Below are 18,350 nucleotides of genomic sequence, written 5' to 3'. Positions count from 1 at the left end.
TTGCTATAATTGAATCCCTCGAATTACTCGATCGATCGTTGCAGGCATAATTTTAATTTTGTGATATTAGTGATACACCTGCCAGAAGTACTTTAGTAATAAACCTGTGTCTTCGTAACACTACCAAAGCCATGCTGTAAAATTACAGTAATACAAACATTCATGTTTACACACATGAAGCAGAAAATGCTTAAAAAACACGGTGGCTGTCAGTCCCAGACCCTTCATTAAATGGATGAAGTTTAAAGTTTTTTTTAATGTGCAGTTGTGATTTCCAGAAATATTCAGCAGCACTGGGAGTACATGGTAAAATCAATACACTTACTGATGAATGTGTACATATATATACTCATTTTATTATTTTTTGTGTGGCTTTAAAGGACACACGAAGTGACGCCCCCTGTTATGTGAGCAGGTACAATGCATAAAGCTTCAGATAGGTTCAGTTATAACTATGGCTTGTTCTTGACCCTGCAGCAGTAAGAGGAAGTCCAGCAAAGATAACATTGTGGTGGAGATGAAAAGCGACAACACAGAGGAGGCGATTCTCCTTGGGGTCAACGGAGAAAAGCAACAACCAAATGACCAAGTACATATCTGATCCTGAACTGAACTCGCTAAATCGAATAGTCTTTCTACTGAATATCAAACTTACCAGTACCCCACCCAAACTTTCTCTTTTGTGATTGTTTGCTCTCTGCAGTAAAGACCGATGAGCGTCTGCACGCGTGAAAGTGAGGAGGTGACACACCGACGGCTGCTCCCGTTCTCCCCTCTCAGCCTCAGGCCCCGCTGCTGCCTTCAAGCACCCACAGCTTTTTATTCCAATCGTGACTATCAGGACAAATGAAGTTATTCCAAGCTATGGCTTTTTCTCTTTCTGCCCTTTACGTGCCAGCTCCTCTGTTGGAATGCATCTCGAGCTTTAATGAAGAAGGTTGGAAAGTTTCATTTCAGAACTAAGAAATCTCCCTTCAACCCCAAGGAATGCCGCAGGTTCTCCTCACAGTGTACTGCTGATAGTCCACAGAACAATAATTAGAGCACAAAGCCGACAAGGGACTATTTTTATACCCCAAAAAGCATCACCTCAAGCCCCTTCAGTCACCGAAGAGCAGCCTGAAACAGCTGAGCTAATGTACATATTATTATCTATGTATATATTTCTTTATTTAAAGTAACACAATGTGGGGGAAAAGAGAAAAAAGCAAGACAAGATAGTGTGGTGGGGTTTTGTGTTTTTTAAGGAAGATAGCAAGGAGAGTTTAAGTAGATATTTTGTTTTTATTATTTTGTCTTTACACTGAATTGTTTTTGTAGCTCTAGCGATGCCTCACCTCTACAGCCAGTTCACAGCTTCACCAAATATTGGCTCTGAAAGAAAAATTTGAATCGCGTACCTTTCACATTATTTTGATATCTATTCCTCTAACACTCAACTTTCACACAACCTGCGGAGTATAAAGTATATTAACTAGTCATTTTGTGAGGCAGGTGAACAAATCTGACTATGTTATGCAGTCCAGTTATAAACGACCGATGCCTTAGAATCTACATTCGAAGCCATTTTTTTATTGTTATATTTAATGTTCAGCGCACTTTGTTGTGGAAGGAGCCACCATCTTTCATCGTTCTATACGTTCATGACATGCTTCACTTCTGTAATCATTTCTTTTGAAATTTTAAACTTGGAGAGTATTGGTGTTTGGTGAATACACATGGGTTCACGGCATGATGTTTCCTTCTTTATAAGAAAAAGACATTTCTGTGTGACGAATGAAGAAATTCATGTATCGAGCAAAACTTGAAACACTGTTGAAAACTGTTGTGTCCCAGAGAGGCATGAGAATGCCCCTCAGCCTTGATGCCTTAAAACATCAACCACTCCTCATTTAAATGTAACCAGAGCCTTTCTTTTTCATTTCGGTAACTAGACTAGACTTCACTACTGAGAAGAGGGGACTGACTGTGACTCCGCATATGCAAATCATGTTTGAAGACAGTTAAGCCTCTGTTTTGTTTCTGCTGTTGATGCGTGTGACCACTGTTCAATGTATAATGCCTTTTTAAAGACTGAAAGATAAAATGTGTTATAATATCACTGAAGACATTATAACATATTTAACAAATCTGATTGTTTGTAGTTTTTTTTGTGAAATTCTACCAAATAAAAATGGACTGTTAAATGAACATAACTGGAAATGTGTCTGCTGACATAAAAATATGACCTTTTTTATTTAGCCATACTACAAATCACTGCTGTGCCTCTACTCTGTAATGGTCAAAACCTTTAAAAACAAGTTAAAACTTGGTTACCTTCCAATTTACACACAGTGTAAAATCATTAGGATGGGTTTGAGCTGTCACTTGAGAAAATATCATGCTTAAAAACAAAAGAAATCGGTTATATAAAAGGTACCACTGGGAAGTGTCATCAAAAAAATTCAAAGAGAGCCACAGAGTACAGGACGAGCCTGACAGAGGTAGGAAGATAAAGACATCACTGGAGCCCTGCACAGCGATGCACTGCGAGTTTTCAGCCCAAGAAAAACTCAAATTACACTTTCAGGCCAGACTGAAGTTTGTCAAGAACAATCTGGAGAATGATTGATACTGGAAGCGCATAACGATCATTTCAGGTACACAGACATACTGTCAATCGACTAAATGTTTCCATTTTATAAATATAGGACAGTCTTGAGATACCAGCATTAAGATAAAATATAAGCCCAAAGGAGCATTGTGGCTAAATCATGTAGAATAACGGACATGTTTTATTATAATTGCAATTCTTTTCTTATATTAAAATTTCTTGTGGATTAAATGTGCAATAAACTTCTTTACACTGACGGAAAGAGCAAATTTAACTGGTCAAAATGAGTTCGACACCCTTGTTCTTGATGAACAAAGTGCAACTTGATGTAAATGAGGATAATTTTGAGCAGGGAGTCATTCAGTTCTCCTCTAATAATAAAAATGTGGAGGCAGAAACTAAACATAACAGGTCCACTTTAAATAATGAGCCTTGTGAATTTTAGGTAGAAATAGAAATTGTTCTTTACTGGTTTTACCAAAAATATATATATTTTTTTCCTTGGATGTTGTCTCACAGATAACTGGCAAATAGTCAAATATTATTGTTAATGAACATTAGTAATATGAGTTGTAGGTATTGCACAGTAGGTCTGCTAAACATGACAGTGTGGCATTTGTGCACACAACTAAAAACATATAGCTGCTGAACATGGCGTGAATTAAATTTCCAGCATTAAATGAGTAATGTGCGACTCTGTTTTTAAGTCAAGGGGTTCTATCAAAGAAATATACACCGATTAGTATCTGAATGAATTTAAAAGGGGAGTTCATGGACAGTGGATGCCTATAAAGTGCCTACTTCTAACATCCACACCAAAGCAGGCATGAATAAGCAGATTATCCTTAGCAGTCCCTTTACAAACAGTAGGCAAGTTTATTAGGTTACATTGAAGTTTTATTTGATGATTGGTCATGTGATCTACTGGTCGGGCAGCCAAATCACATTTTGGGTTTTAATGCAATTACCAAATGCATCACAATGGAAAATGCAAGAGTATCAACTATTAAAATGGCACCAAAGCACTGAATCGGTCTGCAGTTCTGATCACTCACTGCTCTTTTTCAGTTTCATCTGCTTTGCTGTTAACTTGTTTAGAGTCTTCTCAGCCACTCCTGCCTGAGCCAAAGGATGAAATTCAAATTTCTATTTAGTTTTACCTTAAAAAGTTATTGCCAAATGGCAGCCGAGTCAAGAAAATCACTGAAGCTTGTGCACTCTGACTGGAGCTACACACGGGAAATGACTTCCCCCCCAGTTTTAGTTTTTTTTTTGTTTTGTTTTAACCCTTGTATGGTCTTCGGGTCTGTGAGACCCGTTTTCAGTTTTTTTCAAAAGAAAAATTAAACAGTTAATATTTTTTAACCTGAAATTCATTGGCTTTGGCTTATTTTCTGTGAAGAACATAAATCCGAACTAATTTTCAATGGCCTCATACTGTACCTCCCCCCACGCATTTACATTACATACAAGGTGTTCGGGTCCACTGGACCCAGGTCTAATAAAAGTGTTGAAAGTGTAGGTCCTGTGTTCCCACACTCTGTCCTTCTCCTTTCTGGTGCTGCTGATAGTGTTTTCTTCCCGTCCCGCTCCCGCACAAAGTTGCAACATTGTTGAAAATTCAACTATCAACACCGTCTGCTCTTACATTCCCGCACATTTTACCCTCTTTCTTGAGGGATCCAAATTTTATTTTCTCATACCCTGTCCCACCTGCAAATTAGGGGCATAATACTATAAATAAGACTTTGCCGATGTGGTTCTTTATCACAACTGATCAAGGTGACAAAAGATTATCTGCTGCGAGGGCCATCCAATTGATTTTGGAAGAGAGAGGGGCTTCGGATGATGATGTTGACAAAGAGGTTTCAGAATATTTCACATTTCTGAAAATTCAGAGTCTGACAGTGACTTTGAAGAAGAGGATGAGGTTGAGCACCATTTAGTAACAAAACAAAGACGAGTACCCCATCAGCAGCCAGCTCCAGGACCAGAACAAGCCCACCAGACAGCAGGTGAAGAAACATGGATGTCAATAACTGGTGAAATTGAATGGTCTTCTTGCCCAAGAAATGAGCCACCCTGCAGAGCTGTTACTGTGATAAGCCAGGGCCAACACGGCTGACAGTTACTCATGTGCAGGACATCAAGTCTTCATTTGAGCTTTTCATCCCAGATTCCATCCAGAAAATTATTCTGGATTGCAGTAATCTAGAAGGAAGATGTGTTTTTGGAGAGAGGTGGAAGGAGATGGACCAAATTCATCTAAGAACCCCAAAGGCCTACTTTGGGGTTCTTATCCTTGCAGGAGTTTTCAGGTCCGAAGGGGAATCCACAGAATCCTGTGGGATGCAGAAACCGGCAAGAACCTTTCCGTGCATCAATGTCTCTGGAAAATTTCCACAAAATTTCCAGGATTATCTGTTTTGATAACAGAGACGACAGACCAGCTCGACGGCAGAGAGACAAGCTAGCTGCCATCAGGACAGTGTGGGATAAGTGTGTGCACCACCTCCCCCTGTTTTACAACCCTGGGCCTAATGTCACCATTGATGAGCAGCTGATCCCATTTAGTTGTGAAACATATTGCTTCACGTGTAAATGTGTTGTGTCTTTCCACTCACTCCACTTGATTATAACTGATTAATTTTTTTATAACATTTTATGAAAAAAAAAAACCACAAAAAAAAAACAAAAACGAGAAGCACATTAATTCATAAATGTGATCTAACAAAGGTAAAGGGAAAAAATTAACCATGTTTGCTGTTCATATGGCTTGTAATTGGGATGAAATAAACATCTGTTGTGTAATTTAACATAAAATTGTTTGATAGTGTTAATTTGGAAAGGCAAAACTCTAGCAGGTCCACCAGACCCATGAACACTGGCTGAGTAACAAAAATATGAACACCACACAAGGGTTAAGGAATACAAAGCTAAATATGAATATATGTGTAAACAGAGGAAAGAGACACCTGAAGGCTTTTGCTTGTCATTTTATTAACAGCACTGTGCATACTTCCAAATTGATATGAGCTTTAAAAACCTTTAAAATTAAAAAAAAAAAAAGAAAAAAAGAAAAAAAAGAAGCTTTTTACTGTTGAGAAGCAATGCAGCCGTGTGGAACAACAGCTCCCTCTTCTGGCAGATAACTGAAATACCCCTGGTTAGCATCAAGCTCAGAGTCTGAGGCCTGATGAGGCTGAAGAAGCATAGAAGACAGATTAACACAAGCAATACCGCATCATTTTGCCTTCGGAGACCAACAGGTACACATCTATACCAACAAACGCTCTTCCAAAAAACATCTAAAAAACAAAAACATATGGCACTGCTCACTGAATTATTCACATAAGTAAACAAATCCTTTGGAACAAAATACATGTACAGGAATGCAAAATGAAATATAACAGCCATTTTCTTCCTCTTTTCATATCTAACTCTATACAATTTGCTTTTCTTTAGAGTGACAGTATCAAAGCACAAACTGGTATAATGTGCAAAAACAAAAACAATGGTAAATAATACAAGACAATGACATGCCATTCTTAATATATAAACACACACTGGTACAGTATTGATGATATGAGGGGAGCTTCCTGTCCATTAAACATCATTCAAGAAGTTTCTCAAGGCAACTAGGAAGAGTAAAAAAGACCCCAAAATGAAATAAAAGAGGGCGAGACAGCACAAAGCTTCCAGTCAACATGCAGAGACACCCAGAATAAGACAGGGCTGACTTACACGATGCACACACTCCCAGGGTGGGTGAAACCCCCCCCCCCAAAAAAAACATTCTTCATATGCTGGGAGAGGTTCAGTCAGTGTACCTAGAAGCTGCTTGGATGAATTCCTCATAATGCATTTGTAATTAGTACCTGGAAATGAAGCTGCTGTCTTTATAGACCTGCAAACACTGGAAATAATCTTAAAAAAAACAAAACACTAATGTGCAACTTATGACAAACCAAAATGAGTAATTAAAAAAAACTTGTGTGACTTCATTACGCGGAAACTTTTGGCTACATGTCACCTGGATGAACAGACAGCTGGACAGGTGAGCTGCTGTCTATGCCAATATGAGTCTCTTCTGGGGTTTTTTTTTTTTTGACAGACAGGGTGAACACCACTTGTTCAGACATACATTATTATTCCTGAGTTAGCTCTTACAGTCAGCCCAAACACTGATTTTCTGTAGACTTGGAGGGGTGCGCCAACAAACCCATGAGCCTACGATTAAAAAGCCTCGGCAGTCGCTCCCTTTCAGCAGGACGAACTCCTACAGAGGAAGGAAACCGATGTGAAAGAGAAGCTTGAATCTGTTGCAAAACGTCTGGTTTCCATTCCCAGAACATTTTGCTTGTGATATTTCTGTTCCTCTACAGATTCCACTTACAGAGTATATTTTATATTTATATATATGTTAAGAAAAACAGAAAAGAAAAACACTGAAGATTTGCGACCTGATAGAGCTGTGTGCTCACAAGTCGCTTGTACTTTCAAGTATGCTACATTACAGACTAGAGAAACACATGATACTGTCACTTTAAAGACGGTTAAACACAATATTCACAATTGTACATTGAAGTCTTAATTGTTTAGCACTAACAACAGTAGCAGCAGTGAAGCACTTCTGAATTAATTATAATAACAATATTTATGATCATATTACAATAATATATTATCAAAGTAAAATCAATGACTTTTTTTTGTTGTTGTTTTTGTAACACCGGACTGAGCTGGAGATAGAAATCTGAACCAGTCAGCCTAAGAAGTTAGTCAAAAATAATAATGATGATGATAAAAAAAAAAAAAAAAAAAAAGCGTTCAGCCTGTCTGGTACTGCAGGGGCGTCAACATTAGTACGTCCTCTAATCTCACTGCCAGGCTCTACAGCTACACTGGGCCCTGACACACAAGTTCGAGCAGTAGTACGTTTACAGAGCACGAGTCTTGAGTACACCGAGTGTAATTCCACATTCATGATGTACAGGAACAGGGGTTCGTGTTAAGAGCAGGCCATGAGGTGTAGGTCTGACTGACACACACACACACACACATACACACACGACCTGAAACCATCTTCATGCTACTTTGAAAAAAACAAAAAACAACAACATGACAAAACAAGCAGTTTCTAAAACAAAAAAAGTACCAAAGCAACAGTTAATCGAAGGCCATAACAGACTGAATTCCAAATGAAGAAGCTCTGCGGCATGTTTTTTTTTTTTTTTCTTTTTCTTTCCCCCCCCAAACTGCTGCTGACCAACAAACCTGGGTGAGGAAGACACCCCGACTCGTCCTCACCCAGTTACAGAAATCCCCCAACCGACTCTTTAACCTGGTCCCATCTGCGCTTTTTTCGCCTGTACCAACCGTGACCCTCAAAGCTGCGATCATTTTCACATACTATATATGCACGTACTGTATATATTACACACATTTAATATATATTTACTCATATATTAAATTTTCATATAGACATACATTTTAGTTTTCTTTGTGAGGTGTTGGTTACATTTTCAGCAAGAGGCTTCAAAATGAAAGGATAAGAATCCATCTCTCCGACATTCCTACAGAAGCCTTGCAATTATACGGCGTTCCATTATTTGTCGTTGCTCCGCACGGGATGAGTCCTGCGGAGATGTTGTTGAAAACTAAGAGGCCGGCTGCAGCAGTTCAAAGAAGGCCAGACACTGTGAAAGCGTGTGGAGTGCAGGGCGAGAGTCCCGAGACACTGCGAGCTTGCTGGAGTAACAGCCAGTTAAAAATCCACAGGGGCGTAGGGTGTCAGCCAGCACTGGAGCTAGTGCTGCAGGCAGTGGCTTTGGGTTTCGGGCTGGTCTATGCCAGCCTAAACCAAACCAGGCTGGGCCAAGCTAGGCAAAAGAGAGCAAACAGGAGAGAGGCGGGAGGATGTGCTATGTGAGAATGTGCGCGGTAGAGGGAATGGAGACAAATTCGCGCAGGATGTTCTTGGCCATCTCGATATTGTTCTGTGCAATCATCAGTGCTTTCTGGATGTCGTGCTGAGTGTATCCCTGACTCATTAGGTGCTCGATCTCGCTACTGATTTGTGGGTTGGCTTCTCCTCCTGTTGCCCCGCCGCCGAGCGGAGTGGGGGGGACTGGGCTGGCCCGGCGCTCGGAATTGATTCGTCTGGGAAGGGGCTTTGGAGGTCTCTCTGGTGCCTCCATTGGATCTGGGAAGGCTGAGGAAATGGGAAGAGTGAAATCAAAGGGTCTGGCTTTGGTGGAATGACAACCAACATAAACTAGTTTTAAACATAACAGCCAGTGTGGGTCAAAGACAGAAAATAAAACTACTGGAAATAATGTGAAAATAATGTGGAACAAAGGATCTTGATCACTGAGGTAAGCTATGAACTTTTTATCTTAACACACATTTGATGTCCTTTCCAGTGTAGTGGCTTTCAATAAACCAGTCATAAGCTCGAATCTCAGAGTTAATCAGACTGTGTGAGCACTCATTGATCCTTAGACATGAGGACTGAAGATGGGAACAATCAGACACTGCAATCATCCTCCAGCAGTAAATGTCAAGTCACAACAGAGGCCAGGACATAATGAACACAGTCTCATCAGCAACCACCTGAACACTTAAACTCAGAGGTGGTGCTTCTAACATGGAGTCTCTCCTAAGTCATCTAAAACACTGCTCCCTTTATCTACTCTCTGCTTTAACTTCTTTCTTCACACCGTGTTGCGTCTGCTGAGGCAAGTACTGCTGTGTTAGCTCCTCGCAGTCTTTGGAGGAAGACGTCTGTGTGGTCACTACGGGTTTCTGATGACACAGCAGGTCATCCCACATCAGGTTGTTTCCACCATTCTGAGGACATCGCTTTGGATTTAAAAAAAAAAAAAAAACTATTTTAAGGTCACTAATGTAACGAAACAGCTCTCTGTAATTACTGGTCTTTACTTTTCTTTGAATCTGCACGCACCCACAAATGCAGATGATGTGCAGTAAAAGAAATCAATCCATGACAATCAAAGTCCAGAGCTGAGTCTAATATTAACTCCAGAGAGCTTCTGGAAAATCTGCATTATGTTTGGCCCCAGACCAGGAAGCAAAATGCTTTAGCTGACTTTTCAGGCTGTGATCTGGTCAAAGAACTTTTGGACGTCGAGTTATTGATTCATCAGCAGTTTTTGCTGATTTTGAGCCAGAAAGGACGTGAAGGCTGTAGTTATAAAATTGCTATATACAAGTGATTTTAAGAGACAGGCAGTTTCCCTGCAGCTGCTGTCCCAGACGTAAAAAACTTTTAAAACATTTAAAATGTCAAAGCACTTAGTAGAAGTCCATTTTTAAGCAGGATAAGCTGAATAACAGATGAAATGCAAGTAGAAATACAACATTAAAATCAGCTGTGGCAAGCATGGGTATGTTTATTGATAAAGAACCGAAATCATAGTAAAGAGAAAAAAAAACAAAACAAAAAAAACACTTTTTTAAATCAATAAACTGTTAAACTTACGCGCTGTCGCTCCAGCATCCGCATCTAGAGAAAGACGATTGAAAGCTGCTGCAGCGCATAATGAGGAGGATGAAGAAGATGAAGACAAAGACCCCCCCATTTCTGAAAGGGTCCGTCGGGCGGGAGGCAAAGGCAGTCGGGGTTTTGGGAAGTCGTAGCCGTTCTCCTCCTCTTCCCCGTCGTCAGCCTCATGGTCTCTGGGACCGTTACTCACTGGTTGAGGGGGCAAATCTGAATAGTCTGAAAGGAAATCAGAATATGACATCAAACAGAGAGATTAAAAGTTTAATACATGCTTGAGACCTTAACCAGATGAAATTAAACAGGTTAACATTGTCTAAAACAGTTTCAGATAACTCACAAGTGCAGTCAGAAGTATAAGTCACATTTATGTCAATACAGAGGTGTTTATTCCCAGGATGTGCAGTGGTCGTTTTAGCAAATAAATAAAACTTCAGAAAATCCAGATGAGGCTTGTCTGATTAAAACGTAAGATTTTTGCATATTCAAAGTATTACGTGAAAGAGAATTGCCCTGAACACTGCACACGGCCCCGCCCCACAAAGCCCAGCTGAGATTAGTGGGTCACAAATACCTGAATCTCTCGCTTGTTGTGACCTGGGCTGGGCGTTGAACATGGCTTCATACATTTGGAGTGAATGAGGTACATCGTCCAGAATCAGCCTGCAAGGCCAAAAGCAAAAATAAATCAATAGTGACAGTTTATTTTTCTTATGTGCTGCGAGAGAGTAATAGAAAGGCCTGAGTACCGTGTGTTCAGTGCAGAGGCCTGGGTCTGTGTCGGGACTGCTGACACGGGCTGTGGGGGTCTTGGGATTGGTGGGGTCTCCCCCATGAGTGGAATCGGGATGGGGGGCAGAACGGGCCGAGAAGAGGGGATCATGTACTCATCATCACTGTCATGTCCTTCATCTCCTCCTGCTGGCCTGGCTGTAGCTGGGGACGCTCTGCAGTCAGATCCAAGAATATTATTTATTATGTAAAATGATCCTTAAAAAAGGTACTGAGTATAAATCAACTTCAAACAAGGTAATTTGTACAGCTTTGTGGATTGCAAGTAAGAAAAGAGCATGTCAGTGATTCAGGAAAGACAAGATCCACTCCACTGAGATGCTTTCAGCAGCACTGAAACGTACCTGTTTGCCAGTGCATAAATGGCGTTGGCTGAGACAGAAGGTTTGACTCTGGGGTTGTCGTAATCTTGACCAACTCCCGTGGAAAAATTCTGAAAAGGAAACAAAAGATGGCATCTTAGAAACACTAAAGACAAATATTTTTGTAGTTAAAACTAAGAATCATAAATAAATTAAACACATTAAAGGCAGCTCTTAGGATTTAGACCTGCACAGACATGCCAGTAGTAAAGTAGAAGACTATGTATCAGAATACAGTGGAACCAAAGACTTTAAACTCTCAAAAAGACTAGGCCTGCTTGTCCAAAAAGTAAAAAGCCAACCTTAATGTCATTGTCACTGTTTTTGTGACAGATAACAATTTACTGGAATCCATATAAACAGTATTCTCAATAATTTCAGTTTTGTTTGGAAAGTTAGTAATAACTTTAGTGATATGTGTGCCAGCAAATGAATCAAAGGGCAGTTGAATGTGCTGTGTTTTGTGGTTGCTCTGACCAGCTGGTGGTCCAGACTGAGGGAGCTGTTGTTCTGGGAGTCTGAGCGAGCGTCCATGGCGGAGGGCAGTGCCAAGGGGAGGGAGTGCCTGTTGGAGAGTTCCCTGACACCTGCTCGGAGGTCCCCGCCCAGACAGGGGAACTGGGTGGACGAAGAGGATACCGAAGAGGATGACGAAGAGGAGGTGGGAGCCTTGGGAACCGGCCTGGAGGTCCAGTCAGACAGGGGTCGGTTTGGGGGTGTAGGAGGGAGTTTATCGCGAGGGGGCTCCCCGGGTGTGCTGGGCAAGGGCCGCCTCTGAAGCCGTCCATCAGGGGCTGCCCCGGCTGTGTGGGGACGGTCTGGAGGAGGGGGAGGGGGGAGATCACGCAGTGCTGGGGGAAGGGGAAGAGGCTTGTCTTTGTGATGAGATGGTGCCTGGAGGGAAAAACCAAGGAGGAGGGATCTCAATTAGACTACATGCGATATTAATGTGAAACCAAAGAAAGCTCTGTGCTGTTATCTTCAGTGCTGGAAGTAATCCATTTAGCAAGAAAGACACTGTTTATGCATTAGTCATCATTTCCAACAATACACGCAACTTAGATGAACAACACCAAGCAAAGATGCTGTTTATCATGTGCAGAATAATCAAGCTTTTCATCTGCAGTTTCATTTTATCTACATTTAAAAGATAATAAAAATGTGGAAATATGGCAGTTTCCCAGAGAAGGAAATCTGAACATAAAATGCCCTGATGATTGTGACCGCCATTTTTAAATTCCTTACCTGTATGAAGGAGCATTACGCGTAGGTTCTTCCGAGCGCATAGCTAGTCTATTTTTCAATCTTAGGCTTTTCCCCCCTCCCCCTTCTTACCTGCTCTGACTCTGAACCCACCACAAATGTTGAGTAGATTAGGATTAGGCACCCACTAAGGCATGACACACTCTACTGTACATAGACTGGACATCAATATTAGACTTGTAAGTTTTTACAATCCCTTCTTGTGTACATTTAGTTACCTTACTGCTGACTCCAGGGCTGGAGGCACCAGGGGGGTTGGGAGGTCTGTGCGGTAATAGGTCTAGTCTGGGAGGCACTGGGGGAAGAGAGGACTGAGGAGTCCCAGACATAGGTGATGGGGGACGCTCCACCTGGATGACGCACAAAAGAGCCAAACACAGATTTCATCTGATCAGCATTATTCAAACACAATCAGACGGAGTCCAAATGCCACTTCTCATTTTGCAAATATCACAAATCTCCTCTCATATCTCTGCAATAACATCAGGCCAACTGAAAACTCTCATAACCTTATATGGTTACTTTACAGCACTGTTCAATATTAGAGCTTTATTTTTTCTGCAGTTCCTCAAACGTATCTTGTTTCAACACAGATGAAACAAAGAAGTACGCACAAGAAATGAGTAAATATAGAGTAAATGGTCAAAGAGGTCAGGCCAGCAATCAAAGCCAAAGAAATTCCCGGGACCACATCAAAGTGTGTATGATCTCAGGTATTCGCCTGCTCTATAAACAGATTAATGCACACAGAGTTTCTCAGAGGTACATAAAAGATGTAAGACAGGAGAATTCCCCACATATCAAATACAAAGAGGCACAAAAAGCTGCTACCTTGGTGCCATGAAAGATGGAGATGAAAGACTTTAGATAGGAGATGTGAGCTTGAAGCTCACAAGAAGTGAAAAGGCCAGGGCAGGGAGCGTTTCATCTGCACAGGGTCTCTCAGAAAAGCAGGAGATAAGAGGACAGCAGGAACCTGTGAGGTGCACTCTGGGTGTTAAGTGCCTCAACATTTTATGAATAGAAAAAGACCAGAATAGCTCACCCAGTGCCACGACTGGAAACTTTGAGTGAAGTAACTTTTTTTTTTTTAGTCAAGTCCGACTCCTGTCACCGTCTTACCTTTGTGCAGGCAAGTTTGCTCATTATTAGATGAGGGTCTTCAAGTCTGTCATCATCATCGTCGTCGTAGCTGGGTGAGGGTGCACCCTCAGCCCCAAATGTGCTCTTGGAAGACCCTCCGCTGTTGTCCTTTGGGTCAAAAGGATCCACAACTATCGGCTCCGTACCCTTAATCTCACAGCGACAAAAGGGACATCCTGTTCCCTGACCTTCTGACTCCTGCAACACAGGCCAAAAGGCAGATGGTTAGAGCATGCAGAGATGAGAAAAGGGTTTTTTCTTTTTGTGTCTGACATGTCTGAATAAAAGAGCACTTCAACAGACAGTTCACTTCTCAACAGGTTTGAGTTATGACACATGAACAACCCACACAAACCCCCTTGCATACACCCACTCTTGTACCTGCCAGGCAGTGAGACAGGAAGTGCACATGAGATGACCACAGGGCTCAATCTTCACATCCTTGTCGTTCTCGGCACAGATCTTACAAAGCTGGAAAGTGGAGCCCATCTCACAGTACAGCTCGTATTGTTCCTGCGGGGAGAAAAAAAAAAAAAACATGACAAGACGGTAACATCACACAGGAACAACAGCACCTGAGATCCTTTTGAAAGAAAAAAAAAAAAAAGGAGAAGAGAAGAAAAAAAAAAGCCTGGAAGGATCTAGAGCAATAGGTAGTTGTGGGGGTGTAGTTTGAGTTTCAGTCCAGTGGCTGCAAAATGAGTCTGTTCATTGTACTTACAAAATTCTGAGAACATGTATGAGTCTGAAAAGATCTTCTACAGTATTTAAAACAAAGTTATGAATAAAGATGTTGATAATACTCAAAATTCTTTAGGACTCCCACTGGATGCACTGCTGTAAGAGTGTGATCAGTACTGGATCCCATCTAACCAATCTTATTAACAGATGTATAAATTGTTTAAATCCTTTGTTTAGTCATCCAAACGTAACAAACCATTTTAACACTGCAATAAAATAAAAAGCTCACGAAAAAACACAGGGTTTTCAAGGGTCTTAGAAGAAGGCTGCTCTGACCTGGGTGACTTTGATATGGTCTTGAGGCGAAGGCTCGCACAGTCCTGTCAGGTCAGGATTTTGAGTCCGGCCATCAGGGAATAAATAGCTGCAGATGTAGAGACACAACAAATTAGTAAATCTATATAAAGTATCCCTGGGTATTTTGGCAGGTATGTTAATTTAGAAGTAATGATCATTATTAGTTACTGCAATTATGTGGCATGTATACCTAACAGGCTGCAGTAATGAAAACATCTGTTCAGTCCATTCATTCGCTACGAGTTTGTGCATGTACAATACGTGAGTGTTTTCTAAATGAGTCAGACTCTGTAATTACCATTTGATAAATGTTTCGAAGATAGAGGCGATACGGTTTATAAGCTTTGAAAAGTTTTCAAGATTTCCCACTTGAAATCACCATTTGATTACACGGTGGAACAGACCAACTATAGCTGTTATTAAACAAAGGAATCAGCGCTGGCTTAAAAAGATGAGTTTTACGCCAGTCAGCTAAATCAACAACTCTATTGTGGTTAGAACACTGGAATGATGGGAACATGTAAAATGATATGTCTGAATTGGCTTAGAGCAAATCTCACACACAAAACTGTGCAAGCTTTGTAGGAAGAAAGGACAGAACAGGAGAACGAGAGAAAAAGAGGCGCTCTGCAAGTAAAAATTACATCGAATCAAGGGAATCAAGACTGAACCAGTGACAAAGACAAAAAAACAGAAGCTCAGAGCTCTGGATGGAAAGCTGCAAGAAAATGACATGATTTTAAGTGAGGCTCACAAAATGCCAGTTGACTTACAATCCTTCCCTGAAACCATCAATGAGAGCCTGGAAGAGGGGTTTATTATGGGGAATGGTCTGGAGTATATTTCCATCTGCAGTCACGTAGCCAATAGCCCACTGGCCCAGTCTTGTGCAGCTCAGTCGGAAGATGTAACTGAGAAGAGAGGAAAATTTTAAATAAGAAGAGCTTGAATGGTGTTAAATGGTCAGATTTAACTCTGAAAAAAGTAATAAAATACAATGAGATGAAATGTAGTAAAAGGGCAGCAGTGTCTGCAAAATGTGCACAAGAAATACCTTCCAAGTAAGCACAATCCAAATGAAAATATGCAGGCTGCATAATAAACATGCATAACAGAATGTGGCAAAATCAGCTACTTTTTTCTAATTTGCATTTTCATTACAATACTGAACACATATGTACATAAATATATACTAGATCATGGGATACACATCACAGACACACACATTACATTCCGTGTATATAACACATTATAGAAACATTAAAGCAGCTGCGTTTACACCACTGCCGTAGTTACCATTCGACGTTGCTAAAGAAGACAACTGGGACAGAACTGATTGTAGGAATGACAGAGACACAAAACCCATCACTGCTTATCAAAATAAAAGATCAATAACTAACATCAACTGCAACTGGACTAATACTGGTTCATAAGAATGACACTGTTGTGGAACTGGAGGTGAATGCACAGCATGTTATATCAGATAAAAATAGCCGTTTGTGCCGTGGGATGGACAGTAGAAAGGCAAGAACAAAACTGAAGAGATAAGAGATGGACCACTCCCCCCAATATGCACTTCTCTAGTTAACTGCACAAGCTGACCAATTTGTATACAGAAATGAAAGAAAAGAGGAAGGAATAAATAGGCTTAAAAATTGGCAAGACTAAGTGTTGGTCACAGCCTCGATGTTTAGCACAGAACTGTTGTACCCATAGTACCAACATCATTCTCTTAATGGGGCACAGTAATTTAGAGCGTCAAAAACGCTGCACTCACATCAACCAGTAACTACTGCTCCAATGTCAACGTGGCCCTACACGGGCCAGGCCTGAAAAGTGACATCAGCTTTCAGCATACAATCAGGCCATTGATGCAAGGTACCAGTGCCATGCTGCCCTGGGTTCCTCACACACAAACTAAGACACATGAACACACAAACTTTTGCATTAATTGTGAGTGAATCTGGCATTAAGGTTAAAACTGTGCCCTCTCTGTCCTCTACCAGGGACAAAAATAGGACCTGGGTGCAACTATCCAGTTGCCAGAGTGATGATTTGATGTGTGAGACGTGTGTCTAATAATGTACAGAATCATGTTGCTCAGTGCTAAAATATATGTTGATAGAAAACTAAACTGTAAAAATACATGCAATGAAAGGTCACCGTAATGGTAGAAACATTTTGGGTATGAACTGCATTTACAAATGGGCAGTTATGCTTTATGTATTCACTGCACTGCACAGTGCAGTGCAGTGAATATGTGTTCTGTGTAGGGCTGCATGAATAGCAAAACAAGGCTTTTTGTTTTGGCCCCGTGTTGCATATTCTGCTTTTGCACCCAGCATTTTTCACCAAATTGTGCAATATGTCCAAGTAATCTATAGATTACAACAGACTGTAAAGTTACCAAGCAACTACAAGGTGGTACTGGTAAAAAGAAATGGTGATGCTCGATTAAGTTCCTATACAATTATCTATCTATGTCTGATATAGCTAATGCTTTATGAACCATGTTAGACATTCAGTGTTGATGAATATTTCACGAAGTCTGGTGTGGATGTCTGGTATCATGATATCTCACCTGCCAGGCTTGTGAATGAACTTTTGAAGCCGAGCTTTGACCTCATCGTAGGTGAGGAAGGCCATGTACCCCGGGTGAGTAACTGCCAAGCTGTTCCAGTTCCGCAGCAGGGATGACCAAGGCTACACACACATACACACACACACAGAGAAAGTGAGTCATCTGATGTGTGAATGTACATGGCAGTAACAGAATGAGCACAGCAAGAGTGAAATATATTGCATCACTGGTGATATTCAAGGTTTAAACAACTGTTCGGCAAACCTCATTGTGATGTACAATGACCGGGATCAATCTGCGCAAAAAGGTATTTTAAGCAAAGCAACTCATTTGGCACCACCTGGATCACAGAATGAAGACTCCTAGACTTTAGTAGACTGCTTTCCATAATGTACATTCAAAAAAAAAGAGAGAGAGAAAAAAGCCTGGTTTATAGGAGCTCATGTTTCTTTCTTTAAAGGCGACTTGACCCACATCCAGAAATGCTCACAATAACTAGTAAAAATTTAACATGAAGAAGAACAGGGAGGAAAAAAAAAAAATCATGCTACTCCACAGCACACTCACTGAATGCATGCTGTGGTGAGTAGGTGGTTCTGCAATTGCTATCGTTAGTCTGTCTGATGTGTGAAAGGAAGCAGAATTAACACATATGACACTTAACGTGAGCTGCAAAATTGAGGAGATGCAAACATGTTAATGAGACCCATCCAGTCCTCTTTCAGCATCACAATAGTTGCCCAAATGAAAACCTAACACTGCCAGTTGCCTAGTCCAGCTCCAGCTCCACCCTCAATCTAACCTTAATCACAGAGAGGGGGAGCTGGACGTGGTCCAGCGCCGCCCATTTGGCTCTGCAGTAAGCAGCACTTAACACAGGAAGTGACAAGTCAAAACTGTCTCCTCTGGACTCTTTTCTGGAATATATTTTATCACATGTCTGTTGTAGGCTTTAGTATTTTTTTCCCCCTAACAGACTGCACTAAATAAGTGCAATAAAGTCTGATGAGTAAGGTTATATCCAGCAACTGTACAATTACTTTTCAGGTACATCTT

General features: G+C 41.0%; 2 protein-coding genes across 11 annotated transcripts in view; one reads left to right on the top strand and one right to left on the bottom strand.

Annotated features, from left to right (window-relative positions):
* mcamb (melanoma cell adhesion molecule b) overlaps nt 1-2,195 on the top strand; it is a 45,834-nt gene extending 43,639 nt beyond the window's left edge. For all 8 annotated transcript variants that reach the window (XM_082502190.1, XM_082502189.1, XM_082502197.1 and 5 more), the window contains 2 exons: nt 478-589; nt 704-2,195. In XM_082502190.1, coding sequence (XP_082358316.1) covers nt 478-589; nt 704-706 — 115 coding nt within the window. In that variant the 3' untranslated portion in view covers nt 707-2,195. The remainder of the gene's footprint in view (nt 1-477; nt 590-703) is intronic.
* A 3,381-nt stretch (nt 2,196-5,576) lies between these two features.
* The window catches only part of cbl (Cbl proto-oncogene, E3 ubiquitin protein ligase), a 35,129-nt gene continuing 22,355 nt past the window's right edge, over nt 5,577-18,350 (bottom strand). For 2 of the 3 annotated variants that reach the window (XM_082503026.1, XM_082503027.1), the window contains exons 6-17: nt 17,295-17,416; nt 15,487-15,624; nt 14,693-14,780; nt 14,057-14,188; nt 13,655-13,873; nt 12,751-12,882; nt 11,747-12,163; nt 11,252-11,340; nt 10,865-11,062; nt 10,690-10,778; nt 10,095-10,334; nt 5,577-8,804 (exon numbers count right to left, since the gene is read on the bottom strand). In XM_082503026.1, coding sequence (XP_082359152.1) covers nt 8,515-8,804; nt 10,095-10,334; nt 10,690-10,778; nt 10,865-11,062; nt 11,252-11,340; nt 11,747-12,163; nt 12,751-12,882; nt 13,655-13,873; nt 14,057-14,188; nt 14,693-14,780; nt 15,487-15,624; nt 17,295-17,416 — 2,154 coding nt within the window. In that variant the 3' untranslated portion in view covers nt 5,577-8,514. The other variant, XM_082503028.1, reaches the window with a different exon arrangement.

The sequence above is a fragment of the Aulonocara stuartgranti genome, assembly GCF_965226115.1.
Source record: "Aulonocara stuartgranti genome assembly, chromosome: 14".
Lineage (NCBI taxonomy): Eukaryota > Metazoa > Chordata > Actinopteri > Cichliformes > Cichlidae > Aulonocara > Aulonocara stuartgranti.
This window is presented reverse-complemented; position numbering and strand designations above follow the sequence as displayed.